Raw genomic sequence first — 23,248 nt, 5'->3', positions numbered from 1 at the left:
AGATGTTCGATTTAAACAGATTTTTTTCCACTACATAGTAAAACCATATTAATGTCATGTATGTTGCAGTAGAAAACTAATTTTCTGTGACATTAAAAAATTTGATAGGAGGAAGTCAATTCAAATAAAAAAAGGAAATAAGTGAAACCTAGAAGCAGTAAACATTGACAGATCATTTTCAAAAACAGCACAACTCACATAATAGAACAGCAATTTGCTTTAAAAACCTATTTCGAGCTGGTTACTTCTAAGGCTTTTTGCGTCGTTGGTCCTATCTTACTTTTTAGAGCACATTTGTAAACTCTTTATTTGTGTCAGGACAATTTATCAATACCATTTTACCCAATTCCATTTTACATAAGGCCGTTTTACCCTATGCCATTTTACCTAACCTGCCATTTTACCCAACGCCATTTAACCTAACCTGACATTTTACCAACCTGTTTAATGTAGTAGCTGAATCAATTTGCTAATCATTTGATAACACTATTTTCAATTATCAGTTCCTATTGAAGGGAAATAAGCTATATATGAAGGAAATCTTCAATTTCTATTCTTTTTGTCCAGTTTCTTGTGGTTTTTGTCAAGGAATTCATATCATTCATTCGTTTTTATTTCCAACAAGAAATTGACGAAGAAAAGTTAAATAAATGAAGGAACAAAACTCCAAGCGAAATGAAGTCTGTAGATTTCTGTATTTCTAATTGATATAATTCAATCGCCCATAGATTGGTGAACTTTTCCAAGGGTTTGCTAGAGTGACACCCTAAAAGCAGGAAATGGCATTCTTAAATTTAGGAAGCTACAAACGGTATTTCTTTTTTACACGATACCAAACATCAAAAGTTTAACTCTGCCTGAAGGAAAGAAATCGACCTAACGACTATATCCCACCTTTTCAAGAAAAATGGAAGAATAAGTTAATAATTTTACCTGATTTTTCTATCTGTTATTTAGATTTTGTTCCAACTTCGATCCATGAAACAGTCAAATTTAAGTTGGTTTTGGTTTCAGATCAAAGTGGAGGCGTTCTTGGAGGACATCAACAATCTGCTAAATGCAGGCGAAGTGCCCAACATCTTCCCAGTGGATGAGAAACAAGAGATTTGTGAGAAAATGAGACAAATTGAAAGGTACATGGTCAAAAGCGGAAGAGATGAAACCCAGAATGAATTTAAGTTTCTATCCGGATTTTATACAAAAACACAAGAAATACTTCTTGATAATTCTCCTTAGTTTCTCTCGCGCCAAGAATATGCATAGATCCCGCAGATTCGTCTGCTTCTTGATAATTTTTCTTGATCATTACGTTGGCAAGATTTTCGGCGGTATGTTTCTTAACAAAGATGTATCGATATTTGACCCGTAGGAGCCCACGCTTAGTCTTATAAATGCTAAATTTTGAGATCTTTTCCATTTGGGGGTGTGGGATCTTTTCCATTTGGGGGTGTGGGGGGGGGGGTTGACAAACGGAGAAGCAAATTTTGATTTATTTGTTGCACGCTTCCAAAGTGTATCCTTGATGTGTTTTCGAAAAGTTTAAAATTATTCTTGATTGGCCAATAATAAAAACTGAAGAAATCTCAAACATTCATATTGCCTTTCAATTCCGATCAATTTGTATTTTTACCAGGAAACAGTGGAGTATTTTTCATCATTAGCAATCATTCACACTGAATCGTCACATTACAACATATTATTGCATCTAGCTATCGCGTTGATTATTTCAGCTGTTTTGTTTACTTTTTCCAGGCAGCGTGACAAAAACAAAACAAACAGACGGGTCACCTCTTGCCCTGTTCAACATGTTCATTGAGAGATGTAAGGAGCAGTTGCACATTGTACTGACAATGAGTCCGATCGGAGATGCATTCCGAAACAGACTCCGAAAGTTCCCCTCTCTCGTCAATTGCTGCACCATCGATTGGTTCCAGGTGCGTGAAGAAAAAACAGCTGAAGTAGCCATTTCTATTTAATCTTCCAGTGTCGCACTATAGAACCCTAAAACGAAGCGTGAATTGTTAGGGGGTCTATGCAGGTGCAACTACTGTGAAAATAGGCCAGTACTGGATTGGAACCAGCATCTATCACTTGCAAGCCTAGTGTGCTACCCATTTACACCAACCAGCCTTAAGCTCTCGAACTTGCTTGGGCATCTCTTATAATCCGTTCTCACGTTCTTCCTTGTTCTTCAAGGCTTCATTTCTCTAGCCAAGTATACATTGAACAATTAGAGCGTCTTGTCAAGCTATGTCAAGCTTATCTCATGCAAAATTTACATGAGATTGTTCTCTCTCAATTTTCTAACATGACTTAAGGATCAACCGTCCTCAACGGGTATTAGGTATCTCAATTTCGTCGTCAACCAAATGAAATGTGATAATATCGCACTCTTATTTGACTCAATAATAGACAACGACTCAAACTGAACATACGTCAAAATTCTGACTTATGAATATTTATTGTTTTCAAAAATCAAAATAATTGGCTTGACATGAACAAATTTATACTCGTGTCATGGCAGATCCCGTACTTAACGCCAAGTCAATATCAGTACTGGGCAAGTCTAATTCCAAGTCTAGATATCAGTACTGAATCAGAGCTACGCTCATAACACATTTAAGACCTGTCAGACGTGGCCAAAACTAGGCAGGTCTTAATCCAAGTGCGAAAATAAAGTTCCGTACGGGGATCCAACCCACGACCTCCATCTCCCTAGATGTTTGTCCGTGTTACTGCGACACCGTAACTGTTAAAAATTGTCTTTTTCGCGCAGTTGTAATACGCCTGGAAGAAGCAAACTTCAAGCGAAAAGGCGAGCAAGTTATATTAGATGGGAGACTTGCTTTTACAATTGCCCAGTACTGATTTACACTTGGAGTTCGGTACAGAATATCTTGATTTTCACTCTATTTTTTATTGATTAAAGAATGTCAACATTTAAATCCCCCGCTTCTTGGCTGGGCTTTTTTCATAATGTACTAAGGACAACGAAAGCTTAAATGGTTTTTTTATAATCCTATATTCTTAATTGCGTTTTTATAATCTCAGGACAGATTGTTTGTTCACTGCAAACACTTCAATCAGATCTGTCATCAATCAGATTTGTCATCAATAAGATTCCAAGTTGATTTCAAATCAGAATTATATCAGATTTTTAACAAGAATTATTTCTTAAAAGAGTATTTCTACATAATTCTGACCTACACTTTAGTGGGGAGGGACGATTTATATGCTCAAATGGGTATTTTTTGTTTTTCAATTAATTATTTAATTATATTACGTTGCTGTTCATAAATTTGGACATAGAACTTAGTTTGGTTTAAATCTGTCCATCGAAAACGTCAAGGCGGCTGTAATCTTTCCCGACTGTACAGTTTTGTTTTAAGAGCTTTCATAGTATAATCATACAATAGATCCACTAAAGTTTTCATGGTAGGACAAGCTGTTACCCGGACCTACCTCCCCTTACAAATCATTTTTGAGTCATCATGTTTTCATCATGTTTTTTGTTCTTTTCAAGTTTTTTTTGATCAAGTTGTGACACTATTTGTTATGATCAGGATACTATTCACAACAAGGTTGGTCTTTTGCAGTTTTTAGCAAGATTTATAGCCAGCCGTTCGGCTGTGAAGCATGATTTATAACCTTACCTTTGGCTGTGAAGCATGATTTATAACCTGACCTTCGGTTCTGAAGCATTATTTATAAAATGACCTCTGGCTGTGAAGAATGATCTATTACTTGACCTCCGGATGTGAAGCATGGTATATAAACGGACCTTGGTCTGTGAAGCTCGATTTATAATCGCGTCTTTGTCTGTAAAGCATGATTAATAAGCCATTGAATTAATTTGATCAACACGCCATCAGTATTGAAAACTGTCAATCTGTTGTCACGAACATAGCCTTGCCCAACAAACAATGAACTTGGAATCCAGGCAAAAAGAAAACAGCTGCTACCTTTTTCAGTTTATTGGTTGAATTAGAACAAACCAATAATTAACTCCTAAGGTAATCCATTAACAACTTACATGCAATAAATTGAAGGTAACAGCTTGGAAAGCAAATTGATTTAACCAATCGTAGCACTGTACATTTCAAACTAAATTGTCACGACCGAAATGTTTTAAAGTTAAAATTCACGTCATCGTGTAATTTTAAAGACAATTATGCATAATTTGTAAGCAATATTGATGACTTTAAAAGAATGGAAGAGCTGACAAGATTTGTTAATTGCCGAAAACAGTTTTGTCTTATCCAAACGCTTGAAAAAACCAAAACAAATTATCCCTGAGCATTATCCAACAATTCATATGCAAAACTCTTTTTCAAGCATTTCTCAAAACTACACTTGCGCTAGTTTGCATTGTTAATTAAATTAGTTGATAAAAAATGAATGTCTACTGATTTTACAAATAATCAGTACTCTTGAGATTTTCAACTTCTGACACTTTCCAATTTTTCTGATTCTGAATTAATGTCCAAGTCTTCTCTTACACTTTTCTTTCCTGAAGAGTAAAGCTGCTTTTTGTTTTATATCTTCTCTGAATTTTTGTATTTTTTTCTGAAATCACAGCTGAGATTGTGGCTTCAAAAATCCCATTTCAATACTATCCGGAAGAGAAGAATTCAAAAAAATACATGGAAAATTATATAAATTTGACAATAAGTATTTGATCCGTTGTGCATATATCTTAGCAGAAATATTTCTACGGGCCTCCTAGTCGATAAGGCACGGCCATGAGGGTGTAAAATTTCAATTATTTTTTTACGTTGCAAATGGTACTTTTTGTGATTCTGAGGTTCTTTGGGACCCCTTTTGGACACCGATGACAAGTCTCTGTCAGCGTTTCTATTATTTTGTTGCAATCTGCGGTGAAAATGGGTACGTTAAACGGGAAAAACAAGAAAGAAACATTCTTTTCTACAATCGTACTCACGGCTAACGTAACCAATTAACACAATTTTGATCTTTTATTTCTTCAAAAAACTTTTCAATTTCCCTAAAATATTTTTATTCGACTCTACTATTCTACTATTCTGATCAGAGGTCATTTCTGTCTGGAAAATCTGATAGCTCAATTTGGGTTTGGACCTTAGCTTTGAAAGTAATTTCCGATATCCTGTTGTTACGACTCGTGATATGGCTAGATAAGACACTTCCTATTTGTTTCTCCATCAGCCGTTGGGATAGCAACAGAATTTGCTGAAGTTGATCGTCAATTAAACTTTCCTTCATTTCTATCTCATTGAGACGTTGTTAACTATCGTACAAAATAGATACTGTAACTGTGATGACGACAAAAGTAGCGTGGACAAAATTGACGACGTGGACAAAAGTAACGCGGACAACAGTAATACGAAAATGTCACTTGCACAAAAACAGGCGCCATGGTCAAATGTGAGGCTTATTTCCTATTTTTAAGCAGATACTCTCTATTTTTGCCTTCTGTGACTGTTGTCAACACACGCTCACAATCTTGTAACACTGGCATTTTCGACAAAATAAACTGATTGCAACTTCATTTTATAAATTAAACCACTTCGGTAAAAGTATACTTAAAGTCCTTCAGACACTTTACTATGATATTTTTCTTGTATCTAATGTGTTATTTGACAGATTAGGCATTTGGGCATCAGGTACTTTTGGACCTTTTCAACAACCCCCCCCCCCCAATCATGAATAAAGTTTGTGCAACGAACCCTTTAATCTTAGGCGTGGCCTGACGATGCCCTGCAGGCCGTTGCCACCCGATTCCTGGGAGATATTGAGATGACGGACGAAGTGAGGGATGGATGCATCTACCTCTGCAAGAAATTTCACACTTCGACCAGGTTAATACCTGCTAAACACCTGTACGATCCAAATTTAGCTTTATTATTTCATTTTCCCTCGCAGAAATGTGGTTATATATATATATATATATATATATATATATATATATATATATATATATATATATGTGTGTGTGTGTGTGTGTGTGTGTGTGTGTGTGTGTGTGTGTGTACAAATGCAGCTATGATAATTTTTCTGTTACTAGGAATATCTTTATCATTGGGAGAATCCATTTGGGTTTTTTGATATTTGTATTTACACGGGAATTAATGTGGCACTTGGTTGACATTTATAGAGACTTGAGTGAGGGGTTCCACGCCCAACTTCAGAGATACAACTACGTCACTCCCACTTCCTACCTGGAACTAATCAGTACATACAAGACTCTTCTGGACAAAAAGAGAACGTTAGTACCCACAGCAATGCTATAGAGTCACGTACACCCTTATCTATCGTAATCAGGCTCTAGTTAATGATGAAAAATTGGCCTTAGAGACCTTTTGTACAATTATCTGGAAAAAAAAAGAAAGAACGAATTAATTTCTCCAATGTACAAATTACTGCACAATATCATATTGCATTGGAGGGGTCAGACGACGAGGATATAGACACCCACTTTCAGTCTACCCCAGAGTTGAGAATAATTGAAATAACAATTACTATGATTCAAAAACAAAAAATATAAAGATTACTAATGTCTGGGAGATAGGCAATGTGCCACAACAGTTAAAAATCAAATGTACATTCTGCATGTTTGTGATTGCAAACTATAAATGAACACTTCAACTTATTAGCAAATTTGCAAAAATTAGCAATTTCGCCTAACGTCTTCGCTTCAAAGTCCACCGGAACAGTTTCTAGGCTTTTCAATTTATTGAATAACTTTTTTGCACGAAATTTGATTGAACAGAGCTCTAATTTTCTCTTGCATAAAGGCTGTTTGAGTAACTCAATTGCCGATCTCCTAGTTTCTTTTTCTATGGTATAAGGTACTAACAAGTCATTGCAGAATTTTTTACACTGAAGGCCACTGAGCTCTTTCAGAGAAATTTTAATTAATTCATACAAGTGCAGATCATAAACAGTCAATATGGAGTGCTTCCGGAATGGCCTCATATCTTTCCGTTCTTTTTTTAAAAAAATGAACTTTTTTCTGTAAACGATAAATTGACAGAAGCAAAGAGTAACTACAGCGGCAATAGACTAAGACTCCATATCGAACAGGAGTTATCAAAAACTATCCAAAATTTTTCGTCAAAATTTGGGAAACTCTTGAAAAGAATAATTAGGTTTTTTTGGTTTAAATTTTGTCTAATCACTATTATTACGACAATTATGAAGCTCTTGGGGTGTGTGTGTGTGTGAGGGTGGGGGGGGGGTTGGCACAATTAAACTTAGTAGGACTTGTCTACCATTTTACCATTTGAAATTGATTTAATTAATTAAAGCAATTAAAGTTATATACCAATTAAACTCAGTAGGACTTGTCTACCATGTCCGACATGATAACATATATAAAATACACTAACATTTGAAATTGATTTAATTAATTAAAGCAGTTAAAGTTATATACCAATTAAGCTCAGTACGACTTGTCTACCATGTCCGACATGATAACATATATAACATACACTAACAATTGAGATTGATTTAATTAATTAAAGCAATTACAGTTATAGACCAATTAAACTTAGTAGGACTTGTCTACCAAGTCCGACTTGATAACATATTTAACATACACTTACATTTGAAATTGATTTAATTAATTAAAGCAATTAAAGTTATATACCAATTAATCTCGGTAGGACTTGTCTACCATGTCCGACATGATAACATATATAAAATACACTAACATTTGAAATTGATTTAAATAATTAAAGCAATTAAAGTTATATACCAATTAAACTCAGTACGACTTGTCTACCATGTCCGACATGATAACATATATAACATACACTAACAATTAAAATTGATTTAATTAATTAAAGCAATTACAGTTATAGACCAATTAAACTTAGTATGACTTGTCTACCAAGTGCGACTTGATAACATATGTAACATACACTTACATTTGAAATTGATTTAATTAATTAAAGCAATTAAAGTTATATACCAATTAATCTCGGTAGGACTTGTCTACCATGTCCGACTTGATAACATATATAACATACACTAACATTTGAAATTGATTTAATTAATTGAAGCAATTAAAGTTATATACCAATTAAACGTAGTACGACATGTCTACCATGTCCGACATGATAACATATGTAACATACACTAACAACTGAAATTGATTTAATTAATTAAAGCAATTATAGTTATAGACCTATTAAACTTATTAGGACTTGTCTACCAAGTCCGACATGATAGCATATATAACATACACCAACATTTGAAATTGATTTAATTAATTTAAGCAGTTAAAGTTATATACCAATTAAACTCAGTAGGACCTATCTACCATGTCCGACATGATAACATATATAACATAAACTAACATTTGAAATTGATTTAATTAATTAAAGCAATTAAAGTTATATACCAATTAAACTCAGTACGACTTGTCTACCATGTCCGACATGATAACATATAAAACATACACTAACAATTGAAATTGATTTAATTATTTAAAGCAATTACAGTTATAGGCCAATTAAACTTAGTAGGACTTGTCTACCAAGTCCGACATGATAACATATATAACATACACTAACATTTGAACATTTGAATTTGATTTAATTATTAAAAGAAATTATGAATTTACACCCACTACGGAGTTATACAACGATTAGTAATGATAAAAATGATATAAAAAGATAAAATTGATAAAAACAACAAACAATCTAATGATAGATACCTTACCGAGAACAACATTGACGCTGTAAATGTTTCCCAGGTTGAGGTGCTATCCGGAAGTGACCTCTGATCAGACCAATTCCAACGCACACGGTGTGTTCCCAGACCAAAATTACAGGGTCTGGGATTTGTTTCGAGCGCACAATAGTATGATAAGAGGTCAATTCGGTCTGGGGATGGTATGATCAAAGGTCACTTCCATCTGGGGATGGTATGATCAGAAGTCACTTCGGTCTGGGGATGGTATGATCATCAGAGGTCACCTCAGGATGGGAATGGTCTGATCACAGGCGGATTCAAGCGCACATTAGTCTGATCAGAGACCATTTCTTGCAAAATTTTTTACTTTGATTTTTGTTTTTTTTTGTACCGGGAGATGATGGCTCTGCCAAGAGGCAACAAAAAGCGGCATACTGACCACAGACACATCTAGATTCTGACGGCTTTGATCAGAACCAAAGGGGTCCAGCTGATACAAAACTCCAGTCCCCTTAAAAGAACAGTTTGATTAAATGTAGAACACGGCGTTTTATATGGAAAGCTGTCTAAATTCATCCATTGAGTTCGAAATATGCACTAATGGTATATTAAATAATTTTTTCTCAGCAGTGGGATTTTCTTTTTTTTAGCAATAATACTTATAGAATGGTCTCTTTTTAGATGATTTTTAATAATGCAGACATCAATTTTTATGAAATGAATATGTTATAACAAAATTCGTTCATAGTGAAAACCATTCACTGATCAGATTATTTCGAGTGCAATTGAGTCTGATCAGAGGTGATTTCGATCGCACAATAGTCTAATCAGTAGTGACCTTTGAGCGTACCATAGTCTGATCAGAAGTGATTTCGAGCGCACAATCGTCTGAACGATGGTCTGGATTTGATCTGGGCCATGGTCGCACAATTGTCTGGACAATGGTCTGATTTTGGTCTGACCAGAGGTCCTTTCCGTCTGGAAAGGTCTAATCAGAGACACTTTCGAGCGCACTTCGAGCGCACACGGTGTCTCGAGCGCACTTTAGTCTGATCAGAGGATACTTTGGTCTGGGATGGTCTTATCAGAGGTTACTTTTGTCTGGCACGGTCTGATCAGAGGTCACTTCCGAATGGCATCTCAACCTGGGTTGCAATCGGAATGTAAGTGTTTTTTCATAACCCTGAAAACTGTTTAACTTTTATTTTTCCAGGGAAGTGATGAAGATGAAGAAGAGATATGAAGTTGGGTTGGACAAACTTCAGTTGGCTGAAGGTGAAGTGGGGGTGATGCAGAAGGAACTGAACAACCTGCAACCCCAGTTGGTCACTGCGAGTAAAGAGGTCAGAGTTATTTCAGTTCCCATTGATAAAGAATCTCGGCATAGAAATTGACAAAACCCTATGCCCGAGATTTTTAACTTCATTAACAATTTTCATCTATATAGATCTCTAAATGATATAGATCTAAACTTAAACATTGCCTCTTAAGCATTGATAGTTTAGCCCTCATTAAACACTAATTTTTGGGAATATTAATTTCCATTTGCAATCTTCTAGTACAAATTAGTAATTGAAAATTTATGAGTTGATGGATTTTTCGGCATAGTTTTGCTCTAACTCAATGCCGAAACAGCTCTTATGTTTAAACGGACTACCGGACTACTATGTTGAACATTTGATGTCTGTGAACTCGACATGTGCACATCGGTAAGTAATAACTGACTAGTTAGTAATAACTAGCGCACTGGAAAGAGTTCAAAGGGTGAGATGAAGCACGACAGTAATTGGTAAGTCGAAAAAAACCATTCAAATAATTGATAACCATCATACTGATATAGACAAAGCGCTGCTGCCTTTCAAGCAGTTACTTCTTCGAAAAGTATAGTTGACAAAAATTGTTCGAGGCCGGACCAAGAAAATTAATCAAAATCACGGCCTTTGAAAAAACCTTGAAAAATAAGCCAGCATTTTGAAAAGAAATCAAAAATTGATGACTCAAGCAAAACTTGATAAACTGCAGCTTTTATCGTCGAAACGCTCTAAAGCATGAGTACTGGTGTATATCTGATTTGTGGAAAGTTCCGATAAAGTTCCGGTAATTTTACCTGAGCCGTGTTTAAGTAATCGAAAGTTCAGGCAAATTTCAGGTCTAAACGCAACTTAAACACACCTGAACTGTATTTCAGGTAAGTTTTTTACCTGAACAAGTTCAGGTGTGGTTAATAGAAAAACTACCTGAACATTTCAGGTCTATTTTTCAAGTGATTTTCAGGCAAGTTCAGGTAAAAATTCAGCCAGTGACGCCTGAAATATTCATTTAAATTTCAGGTAAATTTCAGTTAAGTTCGGGTGTTGTTCAGGTGGGAAAAATTCGCCCGAAAATTTCAGGTGTTTTTTCAGGTAATATTGTCTGAATTTTATTTATATTATACTCTCACTCGTAATAAACTCGTCATTAGATAGGTTTCGTAGTCCAATACTTTTCGAAATGTTGAGCCTGTTTTAAGGGCTAAAGAACTGACCTTTTGTTCACTTTTAACAAATGAAAAACTTCGTTAACAATTGATTTATGCACAAGATCTCTGTCATGTCAGAAGATGATCAGATGTTACGGTAGAGTTGGGCTAGCATTATAATAATTTATTATGTCCTCTGACTACATTATACGGGAATTTGTGAAACCAATCAATGTTTTATGTGTCATATATGACCTTGTATGATTTCCAGGAAATTTTTTTCTACATAAAAAAAAATGAAATATATAGATTTTAGGCTTTGAATTTTTTTGTATAATGCCTGTATGATTTCTAGGAAATCATATATGATCCTTGTATGACTACAAAGAAATCATACAAATCATATTTGACCTTGTACGAATACTAGGAATCATATATGACCTTGTATGACTACTAAGAATTGTGTATGATGAGCAACCCGGGCTTACAAAACCGACGTAGGGACTAAACATGTTTGCAAAGGTTGGGTTTTCTTCAACTTGATGGGTGAGGTACTTCATAACTTTCATCAAAATGTACTTTTCTTAATCCTTTTAGCAGTCAACAAAATCTTTTCCTGCATTTAGTGTTGCCAAGTGGCGTTCTAGTTTCAGGATTAATCAGTTTCATAAATTAATTTTCAATTGGCTTTTACGAAATGCTTTAGAAGCTGAAATATGCTTTCCATATCTTTTACTGCAATTTTTGTTGCTCAAGTTATCAGTTTTTAAATCGCCATAAACAACAGGATTGAAAATTGAATTTCATTTTAACGTTTTTCAATGTAATTTTGAATATCTATAGAAGATTGAGCTATGCTTCTGATGGCTTTAATCAAAACATGATTTAAAACGCTTGTTTCGTCGCCTTTTTTTAAGTCTTCATTTTCAGTTTTCGACTATTCTTACTGCTGAGCTCCTCAACAAATTACGTGTGTGTGTTTATTTAGAAAGATCATAACAACTCATCTATTTGAATTTTTCCGACGGATGATTTGTTTCTGCTTGTATTCTTAAACAGAGATGGAATCAGTTTTCAAGAACTTAAGCAGAGATGCCAGTCCAAAAGCATAAATGTACATAACATCGCATACGTATCATGTCTGTGTCTAGAATGTCCGAAACAAAATTTTCTATGTCTAAACTTTTGTTTCGTTCAAAACTTTTGTGCGATTTTGGCGCATGTTAGATTTGGTTACGTCTAAGAACTGAGTTAGCGACGGTTCTCTCGAATAAAATAAATTTTCAAATATAAAAATGAGAATTATAACAACTGATGATAGAAAATGTTATGAGCTTCAGTGAAAGTTAAGTGAAATTTTAAAGAAAATTGATCATTTCATTTTGTGCTCCCCCATACATTTTGTGAACCCCTAGTTATAGAGCAGGTGAAATTACATATTATAATGTTATTAACAAGTTTAGTGAGTGTTGTGTTGTGGGTTGGGCGTTTGGGAGGGGGGGGGGGGGGGTAGGGGCACAAATTGAAAATGGAAGAAGTGCAAGCAACTGTCAGCAAAAAGTTTCAATGTCCTAATTGAGCTTTCATCGCAGCCTTTGTCCGAACAAAGTTTGCCTAAATTCTTTCAATGCAACCCTAGTTCTCCTTTCAACATATCAATTTCCTGTTCCCATTCTATATCCACCGGTTCTCCGGGAATAGAACTGTTCACATCTGAAACTGAGTTTCGTTGCTCCGAGTTATCATTGGAGATCATTATTTGATTGATCTTCTTGTGCTATCGGAATTGATTGTTCCTGGGATTGTTGTTGTTGATATTGTTGTTTATCATGTAAATCTGATGATTGTTGTACTGTTGGTGTACTATCTGGCTTCACGTTTGAGTTTTCTGCTGCGAAATTGGGCTGTTGATCTACTTTTTCGTTTGTAATTTTTTTCGGGTCATCAGTCTGTTCTATGTGGTCCTTTTGTTCAAGTTCTGAAACAGTCGAAATTCAACAGAGAAACCACACTAATTAGTCTATATCAGAACCCCACATACCCGGGTCGAGGTTTTTGGGAATTTTTGTAAGAAATGCGGTGAATGCGGTGAACTTTTGAAAGAAATGCGGTGATTACGGTGATTGCGGTAAAAAAAAAATAATTCAACGCATTTCACCGCATCAAGAAATTGTAGAAATTTAGTAGGAGAGAGGTTCGAACCTCTGTCTGGAAGTTTGTTCCGTTGGAATGCGGTGAAAATAAATAATTCGCCGCAAAAAGATGTAAGAACTACGCGGTGAGATTTTTTATTTTCACTGCATTTCACCGCATTTCTTACGAAAATTCGCCGCCAAAAACCTCAACCCGGGTAGAAGTCTATATCAGCACCCCCAATTAAAAGTCTATATCAATACCTGGCAAGTCCCAATGCAACTGTCTAAATGTTCTATTTCAGTTCTGGTAAACACTATAATCGACACAAGATGCACATTTCTAAGTCAATGAAAACACTCACGTGCACATTTTAAAATGTCGCAAGTATACAGTGCCAGAAATCAAAATGCCAGAAGTTGCTACTTAGCCAGAAATTGACTTCGGTTGACTTTGGTCATTTTAAAACGCGTTTTGTGTTTTAAGCATGGTTATGTGATTCTGCAGAAGTCACTTCGAAATTCTGACTTGATATTTCGAACCGCTTCGCGGTTCTCGATAAACGCCAGAAGTTCTAAGTGAGTTCAAGTAGAGTCAGTTAACCGTTACTTCATATTGAACCAGTACTGTTTAAAAAACTTTTTTGTTCGGCGAACTCCGACAAACAGCTGCAACATTTCAGGACCAAATTGTGGATAGGTCATACCCAAATTAAAGGCTTTTGTTGGCAATTTCGTTTTTTTTGCGATTTGTTGGATTTGTTAAGTTTCGGTAAGATGAGATGAAAAATTGTTCTCAAACGAAGTTTGTAGCAACTGTGTTAGTTCTGTTTGCATTTTATGCAATTTTATTACTGCCAGTTTTTTTGTCGGTTTATTTCGTCTGAATAAGTAAATTTTCGACCTCAAAAACGTTATAAGCAGGTAAATACCGGAGGTAAATACCGGTAAATACCGGTAAATAAGTCCACGATCAATTCTTTTATAGCCATACTAGTCTCTTAAAATGCGATTTCCAAAACTGTTGAGGCAAAACTCAAGGTGTGAAAGGTGGTTTTTAGAGTTTGACCAGCCTGAAACTTAACACCTCACTCGACTAACATAAACCCCCATACCCATTTGATCCCCTGGCATCCCTTTAACCCCCCCCCCCCGCACACATATACACACACAATTAATTAGCCCCCGCCGCCCCCGTGACTGAAAATTTTGTGACTGAAAAATCCTTCAATTGTGGGGAAAATCGAGAAATCAAACGATTATCAGCTCTTCGAGTCCGAACAAAACTTTCGCTAGGGAGCCATTTTTAATAATAGTAGCAACAAACAAACGTAATCACCTTACTTCAATCAATTAACAACAACCACACAGCTCCACTGTCACAGTCAAGTATTAGAGTTATCATCATAAAAAAATTAGCGCACACATTTTTGTAGAACTCTAATCAGCACCTAATTTGTTGTTATTATGATTTTGAGATGGATGATGGTCTTCCGCATTGAATATTGTTGATGGCTAAAAAATTTAATTTTTAAATATCTCCCATCATTTTGGGAAATATTTAAAAAATTGTTGAGCTAGTAGTAATTTGACCAAAATCCAGACCAGACCATACTACGTCACCGTATAAATCACAGAAAAAAATTTCATAGTTCTTGTCAAGCTTGATAAGACACCGTACTGTGGCTGTATTAAGATTTCTAAGTATTATTAGGGTCGTTTCAGGGTTACTAGGTGTCCCTACTCAAATTTTACCAAGTTCATAAAAAGTAAATAATAAAATAGCTAAGAAACTGTCAGGAAACTTTGTAGTCAAGTTAAAAACTGTCGTTTTGAAATTTTTGATTGGTGCTTTTCCGTGTCTTTTCTTCGCAACAATGCTCGGTATCCGCAGTGACGGAGTTACTGAAATAATTATGACACAAAACTCAAAATTTTCATTGTGTCATGATGATTATAAAAATAATATTAAAAAATTTTTCATTTTCTGTTATCGAGCAACACAAAAGAAGTTCACTTACTGTGCACAAAAAATATGTAAAACTAATCAACAGAAAAGAGAGTACACCATCGGATCATCAGCTGATTCGTTGTCAGGTACCTCACAATGTAGGAATATCAAAGAACTAATGATTACGAACCGAAAGAAAGTTACTATAGTAATTGAACTAAAAATCTTGATTGGTTAAAACACAAAATAAACTGATAATTGAGTGCAGGGGCTACAAAGACGTACATAGAAGAAATAGCTTGAAAAATCTTGGTTGTCAATTATGTAATTTCATAAAAACATATGGCAAAAAATTTTTTGCTGATTTGTCATTTTTAAAACGGTATTTACTAAAGAAGGTTCAAGAAAAACCAACAAATTCAACATTTTTCGAACCCTAAACCTCAATCGGTTTGTCACATTTTTTCGATCACCGCAATCCAGACACATCGCGCAATCCAGACACGTCGTTGTTTCTCTTCTTTTATTTACTCTTTTAATTCGTTATCATTCAAGAAGGATTTGACGAGATTAACTACGCATTCGTCTCTTAAAAACAGATTAAATTTTCTCCTTAGATCGCTCACTGAGTTGAACGTTCTTCTATTGAAAATTATCCTTATGAAATTTTTATGTTTGAGTCTATCAATGAAATATCGGACAAAACAGAATTTCCACAAATCAGTATACCATATTGCACTAACGGCTAAAAAATAATTTTTAGAAACTTGAATCATTTGTCTTTTCCTGAGCAATTTCCTTAGTCTATAGAACAGTCCATTGAATTTTATTAGTTTTTGTATAACCACTTCAAAATGATTTTTGAAAGACAATTTATTGTCTATTGTTATGCCAAGGAAACGTATTGAATCAACGTTTTCAATTCTTTCTTTATCGATGTTAATATGTTCTTTTTTGCAGTAAACTTTACTTTTCCCAAGAAACATTGATTTTGTTTTCTCAGTATTGATTGCTAATTTATTTTTAGTTAACCACTGATTACATTTTTCTAATTGAGTTTTGTGTTTCATCACAACATCTTCTGCTCTAGCTGAAGTTTCAATCACTGTGTCGTCTGCAAAAAGTATGATGTTAGATTCAAGATTAGTTAATTTTTCAAAACCTTGCGTATTGCTCAAATCATTCACGTATATTATGAAAAGCAGAGGACCGAGTACCGAGCCCTGGGGAACCCCCATTTCAACAAAAGCAGTACTTGAAATAAATTCTGCAATTTGAACAAACTGAGAGCGGTTAGTTAGATATGATTTAGGTATTTTGAAGACATGACCTCTCAAAACAATAATAGTACTGTATGGTCTAGCGTGTCCAAAGCTTTTTTGAGATCCAGGAATGTACAAACAGAAATAACGGATTTATCAGATAATTTTTGTCGCGGGAGCTCAATCAGGAACAAAACGGCGTCAGCTGTACTTCTTTGCCTCTGAAACTGAACTGAGAACTTGAGAGCAGATTAAATTTCACTACAAAAGAAATTATCCTTCTCTAAAGCAATTTCTGCTTTGCTTGCGTTGGTTTGCTTGCGTTGGTTTGCAAGATTTTTGCTTGCGTTGGTAATAAGGAAATAGGCCTAAAATTTGATGGTATACTTTTATCTCCAGATTTGTGAACTGGGAAAACTTTTGCAATTTTAAGACAATCAAGGAACAGGCCAAGATTGAAACATTCATTGAACCATTTCGATATAAATAGACTCAGCTTATTAGACAGTTTCTTGATGCAGTAGTAATTGAGGTCATGAAAGTCCTCACTGTACTTATTCGGAGCATTATTTATGATTTCAAAAACTTCTTTGTCCGTAATATCGTTAAGAAACATAGATTGTTCTGTTTTATCGGTTGTTTTTAGAATTGATTTGTTGGTAAATGTGCATTCATTTTCATTCCGATTGATGTAAAAAATTCATTTAAATGGTTGACTTCTTCTTGAGAAGGTATTTTTTCTCGATTTTCATTATTTTTTTGCCTGTTATGTCATCATAAACTTTGAAAAAGTTTCGGTTTATGTTTGATGCACCCTTTTTAATTTGATTTTGATAAAAAAACCTTCATTTTGTTTTTATCAATGTTTTTACCTTCCTACACTGTTGTTTGTATTCGTAATTGGCCGATATTGATTGACCTTGGAGTCTTTCTTACACAACTTTTTTTTCTTTGCTGCAAGGTTTTTGACTTCGTTGTCAATCCAGATCTTCTGCGCATGATTTCTTGTTGTCTTAGGTAAATAGTAGAAAAAGATTTTCTGGTTTTGCCCAAATTCTTGATTGAAAAAAATTCTGTTTCTGAATTTGTTTTACTCTTCAATTCAAGGAAAAGCGAATAGTGATCAGTTATTTTTGTTCTTTGCCTGGTTACATCTGATTCAAAATTGTAAAAAACAGGTCAATATAAAAACTTGATTTTTTGTTTCTCGTGTAATGAGGTTCTCACTTACCAATTTTAAATCAAATGTTTGGGTCAGTTCCCTTAAAATTTTCTGAATAACTACTCTCAAAATTTTAAAAAAAAAGTTGGAAGAGTTGTTGATACGGTGACGCATCAAGTTTCGTACATTTTACCCCCCCCCCCGCCGCACGTGCTAATAGTAACGTGCTTTATAACAACACATAATTTGTAACTGGGGGCGTAAAAACACTGGGGGCAAAACAGAATAGATCCGAAAACACTATTAAAACCTCTACGTCGCCGTGCTTAATTTGGCAAGTTTTCTAAAAGTCTCAGTATGTGATCAATGTTTTGTCTTACGTGGACAACTTGGAGATAATAATGCTCAAACAAATCTGAAATAGATGTATCTTAAATTTTTGATATAAAAAATTGAAGTCAAATCGAACTTACTAATCTCGGCATCATCGGATTCGCCTACATCCCCACCAATTAGCTCAAGTGCTGCTGTTTTGTTTTTATCAGACTCTGAACTTGTTTGTCCTTTTCGAGCTTCTATATCCGGGTTAACAAGCGCTGGCTTTTCGTCGCCTAAACTCTGCTCTCCGGCTTTGTGTTGGATATTCTCTTCTGGTTTCACAGCCGGGTTCTCGTTCAGATCTTGCAAGGATATATCTTGTTTTTGATTCGGACCATTACCGCGATTGCGTCGACGTTTTATAAAAACTATTACCGCTAATAATATGACCAACAATAAAAGTAAAACAAATACAATTGCGGTATTTACTGCAAACTTCGCCGTGTTTTCCGACTCATCAGATTTTAAACATTCTGTGTAATTCTGAGTAGATAATTGATCAGATAATTTTATTTGAATTTTTGTAACGGTGGATAAAGGAAACAAACCGCTATCAGAAACTTTAACTGTAACCTCAAAAGTCGCGTTTTTATCATCATTGGAACACAATCGGTCACGTGAACACAAAACACCGGTCATTTCGTTGATTTTAAACCGATCTTTTTCATTTTGCAAAACGTAGCTAAGGCGACCATTTTCACCCGAATCTGCGTCGCTTGCAATTATCTGCATGACTTCAAAGCCATCGCCTGCATCCCACGGGATCTCAATGACGTCATTCGAAGGGAGTTCGATAATCGGATAGTTATCATTAACGTCTAATTTTTCGGAACTGTTTCCTCGCGCCAGTAGAAAACTATTTGAAAAAATCTCCGACCATTTTCTCATAAAAGTTTCGGAAGATTTACACTATAATACTTTTACTTTATGAAATAATCGGAGGCTTGTCTTAAAATATTTTTCAAAGAGTTTGGCTCTACATTGCAAAAGTTTTGCGAAATTGACTGTTATTTTGCAAGATTCTTGCATATTGGACGGCTATCTTGCAAGATCTTGTAAGAATCCTCCGATATCTAGCAAGATGCTGCGTTTTCTTGCAAAAGTCTTGCAATATTATTGCAAGATCTTGCTAGATATCGGTCGGTAATAGAATAGAGAATTATCGATGCAAAAACAATCATTATAGGTTTCAGACAGCCTTAAGAAGACATTTTCTAATCACGCGTGAAAAAAAAAAATAAGGAAACGTTTCCTAATAATTCTACTCTAAAAGGTATGACAGTTTTTCTTCTCTCGCTCTTGTATATATGCATCTCCTCCGCCTGAACTTTCAATTCAATTTTCCGTTGATCTTCTTTTTCGTAATCTAACACATACGCCGAAGTAAGTTTTCCTGTGTTTTCGCTCATAGTGAATAAATTCGATTGAGTTCCAAGCACCGAATACGAAATAGTGACGTTTGATCGGTCTTTGTCGACAGCTTTGAAGATGGCTATTTCTGTACCGGGCTGTGAGTTTTCATAAAATTTCTGTGAAGCTGGTGGGTCGATGAATTCAGAGTCGAATTCGTTCGTATCTCCTATTTGTAGGACGAGCTTAGCTGAGCTTGATTTTGGTGGTTGACCTGAAACACCCTCACACTTTTAGGGTTTTGTCCCTCTATAATTTACACTTGAAGTGGGGGCGCTGTGGGGGGGGAGATGACAAAAGGCGTTTTGAAGCAATTTTGAAGCAAAATTTGCCAAATCATCAAAATATGTGTTAGAGTATACACTCTAGTAAATAAGTAAAACTCTCGCAGTGTGACCAGTTGGCTCAGTGGAGAGCACAGGATTGCAATCAATTAAGAGATTGTGGGTTCGCAACCCACAAAGGTCACAAACTTTACTCTCACTATAATGGCGTTGACATTGAATCAACATAACGAGCAAAAGAGTTGCTCTAATAATATGTGAACAGATTTTATGTAACCTTTGTCTTTGGCGACAGCTTTCAATTCTAGGAACTCGGGGAACTGTTCGGCATCGAAGCGTTTCGTCATCCCAACGTATGAACCTGTTATCAAAAAATATTCCTTTGCATAATTTCCTTCAAGATCATACTCAATTTCACCATTCGCTCCTGAGTCTGCGTCTGCAGCATTTAAGAGAAAAAGAGAGCCAGAATATTCATTTTCATCAATGTATTGACGGTAAACCTCCCTTTCAAAAATAGGATAGTTGTCATTCTCGTCGCATATTAGCAGTTGTATCTTTTCTTCAGTTAGGAATGGCTTGCAACTTGCGTCATCGCCACAATCCTTCGCTTGCACTGTTATGACATAACTTTTTTGCCGTTCGTAGTCGAAACTAACCAAAGATTTAAGAAGAAATTGCTCATTTTCGTCAGCAATCGTGAATAAATCAAAGTTATCAAGGAGCTCGATTTCTGTTTGACCTGCAAACCCAACATCGGAATCGGTAATATCAAAATGCCCTACCAAATAATCGGTACCGCCATTTTCAGGAATATGACAATCATTAGGATTTTGATAGGAAACGAAATGAATTTCAGGCGCAAATCTGTTTGCTGGTTTTATTTTAAGTTTCCACTGCAAAGATGCGCTTAACGGTGTTTTGGCTTTATCTTGAGCGTAAATCGTTATAGCATATTCATTCACAAGCTCGGGGGTCAAACTTTTGACCAATGATACTTCTCCAGTAAGTTTGTCCAAATTTATATAGCTCAGAATTTTCTGAGACTTATCTTGGACTGAAAATCTATACTCAACATCACTGTTAATACCAGGTGCGTCCCAGTCGGTCGCCACAACGTAATCGATAGTATCGCCAACTAAGAAGTCATCGTAAATTATTGTTTCCTGGTTTTCGGCTGGGAAAAAAGGCGCGTTATCATTGATGTCTGTGACCTCGATAATCAACGTGTAGCTGTCGGAATAATCTGGGATAAAAAGATAAAATCAATTCATGCATTACTTCTACTACTAAAGTTAAAAAGAACAAAAGATCGTACTCACTGCAACACCCGACTCGAGATTTTGTCGAAAAAAAAACGTAAGAATTGCGCTGAAAAGCGGTGGAACAAAAATCACCATAAAGCGCTCGCATCTCTTAACCGATGAATGCGGTGGAAGCAGTAAATTTTGTGATTTTCGACTGTTAGCGGTGGGTTTTTCGCCGCATTCACTGAATTCGACGCTAAAAACCACAATTTTTTATCTTTTCGCCGCATTCCTAATAATAATAAAAAATTGTTCATTTTATGTTGTCAAGTAATGCAAAAGAAGTTTATTTTTTGAGTACAAAAAAGTGTATATAGAAGTTTAACAGAAGAAACGCGGAGCGCATCATTAGATCATCAGTTGATACGTTATCAGGTGCCTCAAAATGTCTGGAAAGTCCAAGAATTGTTTGATTAGGAATCCAAAAACTATATTACTGTAATAATTGAACGATGATCATGATTGGTTTAAACAAAGTGAACAGTTATATAACTGAGTTCAGAGGATTAAAAATTTGAGAGTTATCTAAAAAAATTACTTGAAAAGTCCTGGATGCCAACTATGTAGTTTTTTTAAAAAAAGTTTATTGCATTTTTTTTGCTTACTAGTTTGCCATTTTTAAAATCGTAATAACAAAAAAGGCTCAACAAAACAAACAATTTCAACAATTTCAACAATTTGCGTACTTGTGTCGATTTTTAAACCTCAATCGTTTTGTCACAGTATTTTTTTCACCGCAATCCAGAAACATCGTTGTTTTTCTTTCATATTTACTCTGTTTAATTCATTATCAATAAAGAAAGAATTCAATTGACCAACTACACAGTCATCTCTTAGTATTTTTATCAACAGTTTGAGTACGTCGTACAAGTGTATTTCTCTTGCTTCAATAGCTTAAAATTCTTCTTAGGTCACTTACCGAGTTGAATTTTCTCCTATTGAAAAATATTCTTTTTAGCTCGTTTGTTTTTGAGTCTATTAATGAAATATCTTACATGACGTAATTTCCGTAAATCAGAACACCATATTGCACTACCAGCATTACATAGTTTCCAAAAACCTGAACCATCTAATTTTTCTAAGATTTTCTTTTTTCAGTCTATAGCACAGTCCGCTTAATTTTGTTAATTTTTGCCTATCAACTTCAATATGATTTTTGGAAGACATTTTTTTGTCATTACAAGATAACGCTTGGAATCAACGTTTTCAATTCTTTTTATCGATTTCAAGATATTCTGTTTTGCTATGAAGTTTACTTTTTAAGAAACATCAATTTTGGTTTCTCTGTATTGATTGCTAATTTATTTTTAGTTAACCATTGGTTTATTTCATTGATGGAGTTTGATGTTTCATCACAGCATTTTCAGCTCCCGCTGAAGTTTCGATTACCGTATGCAAAAAGTAAGGTATTAGATTGAAGAGTAGTGTAATTCGTCGAAATTTGTATTTTTCAGCAATTTTAGCATTGATTCCTGGACCCGGGCGATTGTGGCTACATTTAGAAAAAAGCAGACCTCACCTGTGTTGTCACTTACTCAATTAAGCAGCAGACTTGAGTTAATTTTTCTCTGTTGTTTACTGGGAAAAGGTACTTGATGTTGCTTGTGACAGAGATATCGGTATTGTTAAGCTCGCTCGGTTGCCACTTTTAGGGTCTGTAACTTTTTTTCTGATTTGATTGCTTTTATTGAAGCGGGGAAGATTGATGAAGCTTGACCTGTTTCTCCTGACTAAACACTATCGAAAACTATCTTAAAATGATTTGAAAATTTGACCACCGGATGGACAGATTATACATGTTAAAATGTCTTTACTATAAAAAGAAAAAGTACGAATTTGAAATTCGCGAGAGATACTGCTTCGTAAACTCTTCCCGTTTTATTCTAAAAAGAAATAAGAATCAGCAGCGATAGTCGATGAAGATTTTGCAACAAAATTTCGACCTCTTGCAGGAAAAGAAGCTCCTTTTTAAACGTCAACCAAATTCTCGTGGGCCTTTTTGGTCTGATAACTCCAGAGAAAAAATTTCTATGCGCGCGTTTAACTTTTTGTAACAGATTTTTTTCCGGCAATTGAATTGCGAATCTAAAGCATAAAATTGAATTTGATATTAATATGCTAAATTTACCCCCATTAGACGGTATTTAACACGGTATTGCAATTTCATCAAAACTTTTACACGAAAATTTTATCACGTTTTATCAAAAAGTCTATCGAAAATGACATCC

The 23,248-nt window shown here is 35.1% G+C and overlaps 2 protein-coding genes and 1 pseudogene across 2 annotated transcripts in view; 1 reads left to right on the top strand and 2 right to left on the bottom strand.

Moving 5' to 3' along the window:
* The window catches only part of LOC142348566 (dynein axonemal heavy chain 7-like), a 460,211-nt pseudogene that overhangs the window by 229,792 nt on the left and 207,171 nt on the right, over positions 1-23,248 (top strand).
* On the bottom strand, positions 12,625-18,907 carry LOC142348498 (uncharacterized). Its single transcript, XM_075399875.1, has 2 exons — positions 18,115-18,907; positions 12,625-13,112 (listed from the first exon to the last, which is right to left on the bottom strand). The coding sequence occupies exons 1-2, from the start codon at positions 18,905-18,907 to the stop codon at positions 12,877-12,879; spliced, it is 1,029 nt and encodes a 342-aa protein (XP_075255990.1). The 3' UTR covers positions 12,625-12,876.
* LOC142348497 (protocadherin Fat 4-like) overlaps positions 19,212-23,248 on the bottom strand; it is a 35,464-nt gene continuing 31,427 nt past the window's right edge. Inside the window, exons 6-7 of the mRNA XM_075399873.1 lie at positions 19,991-20,959; positions 19,212-19,643 (exon numbers count right to left, since the gene is read on the bottom strand). Coding sequence (XP_075255988.1) covers positions 19,234-19,643; positions 19,991-20,959 — 1,379 coding nt within the window. The 3' untranslated portion in view covers positions 19,212-19,233. The remainder of the gene's footprint in view (positions 19,644-19,990; positions 20,960-23,248) is intronic.

The sequence above is a fragment of the Convolutriloba macropyga genome, chromosome 10 (genome assembly GCF_964194025.1).
Source record: "Convolutriloba macropyga chromosome 10, txConMacr16.3, whole genome shotgun sequence".
NCBI classification, from domain to species: domain Eukaryota; kingdom Metazoa; phylum Xenacoelomorpha; order Acoela; family Convolutidae; genus Convolutriloba; species Convolutriloba macropyga.
The sequence above is the reverse complement of the archived record's forward strand: the minus strand, read 5'-3'. Positions and strand labels throughout refer to the sequence as shown.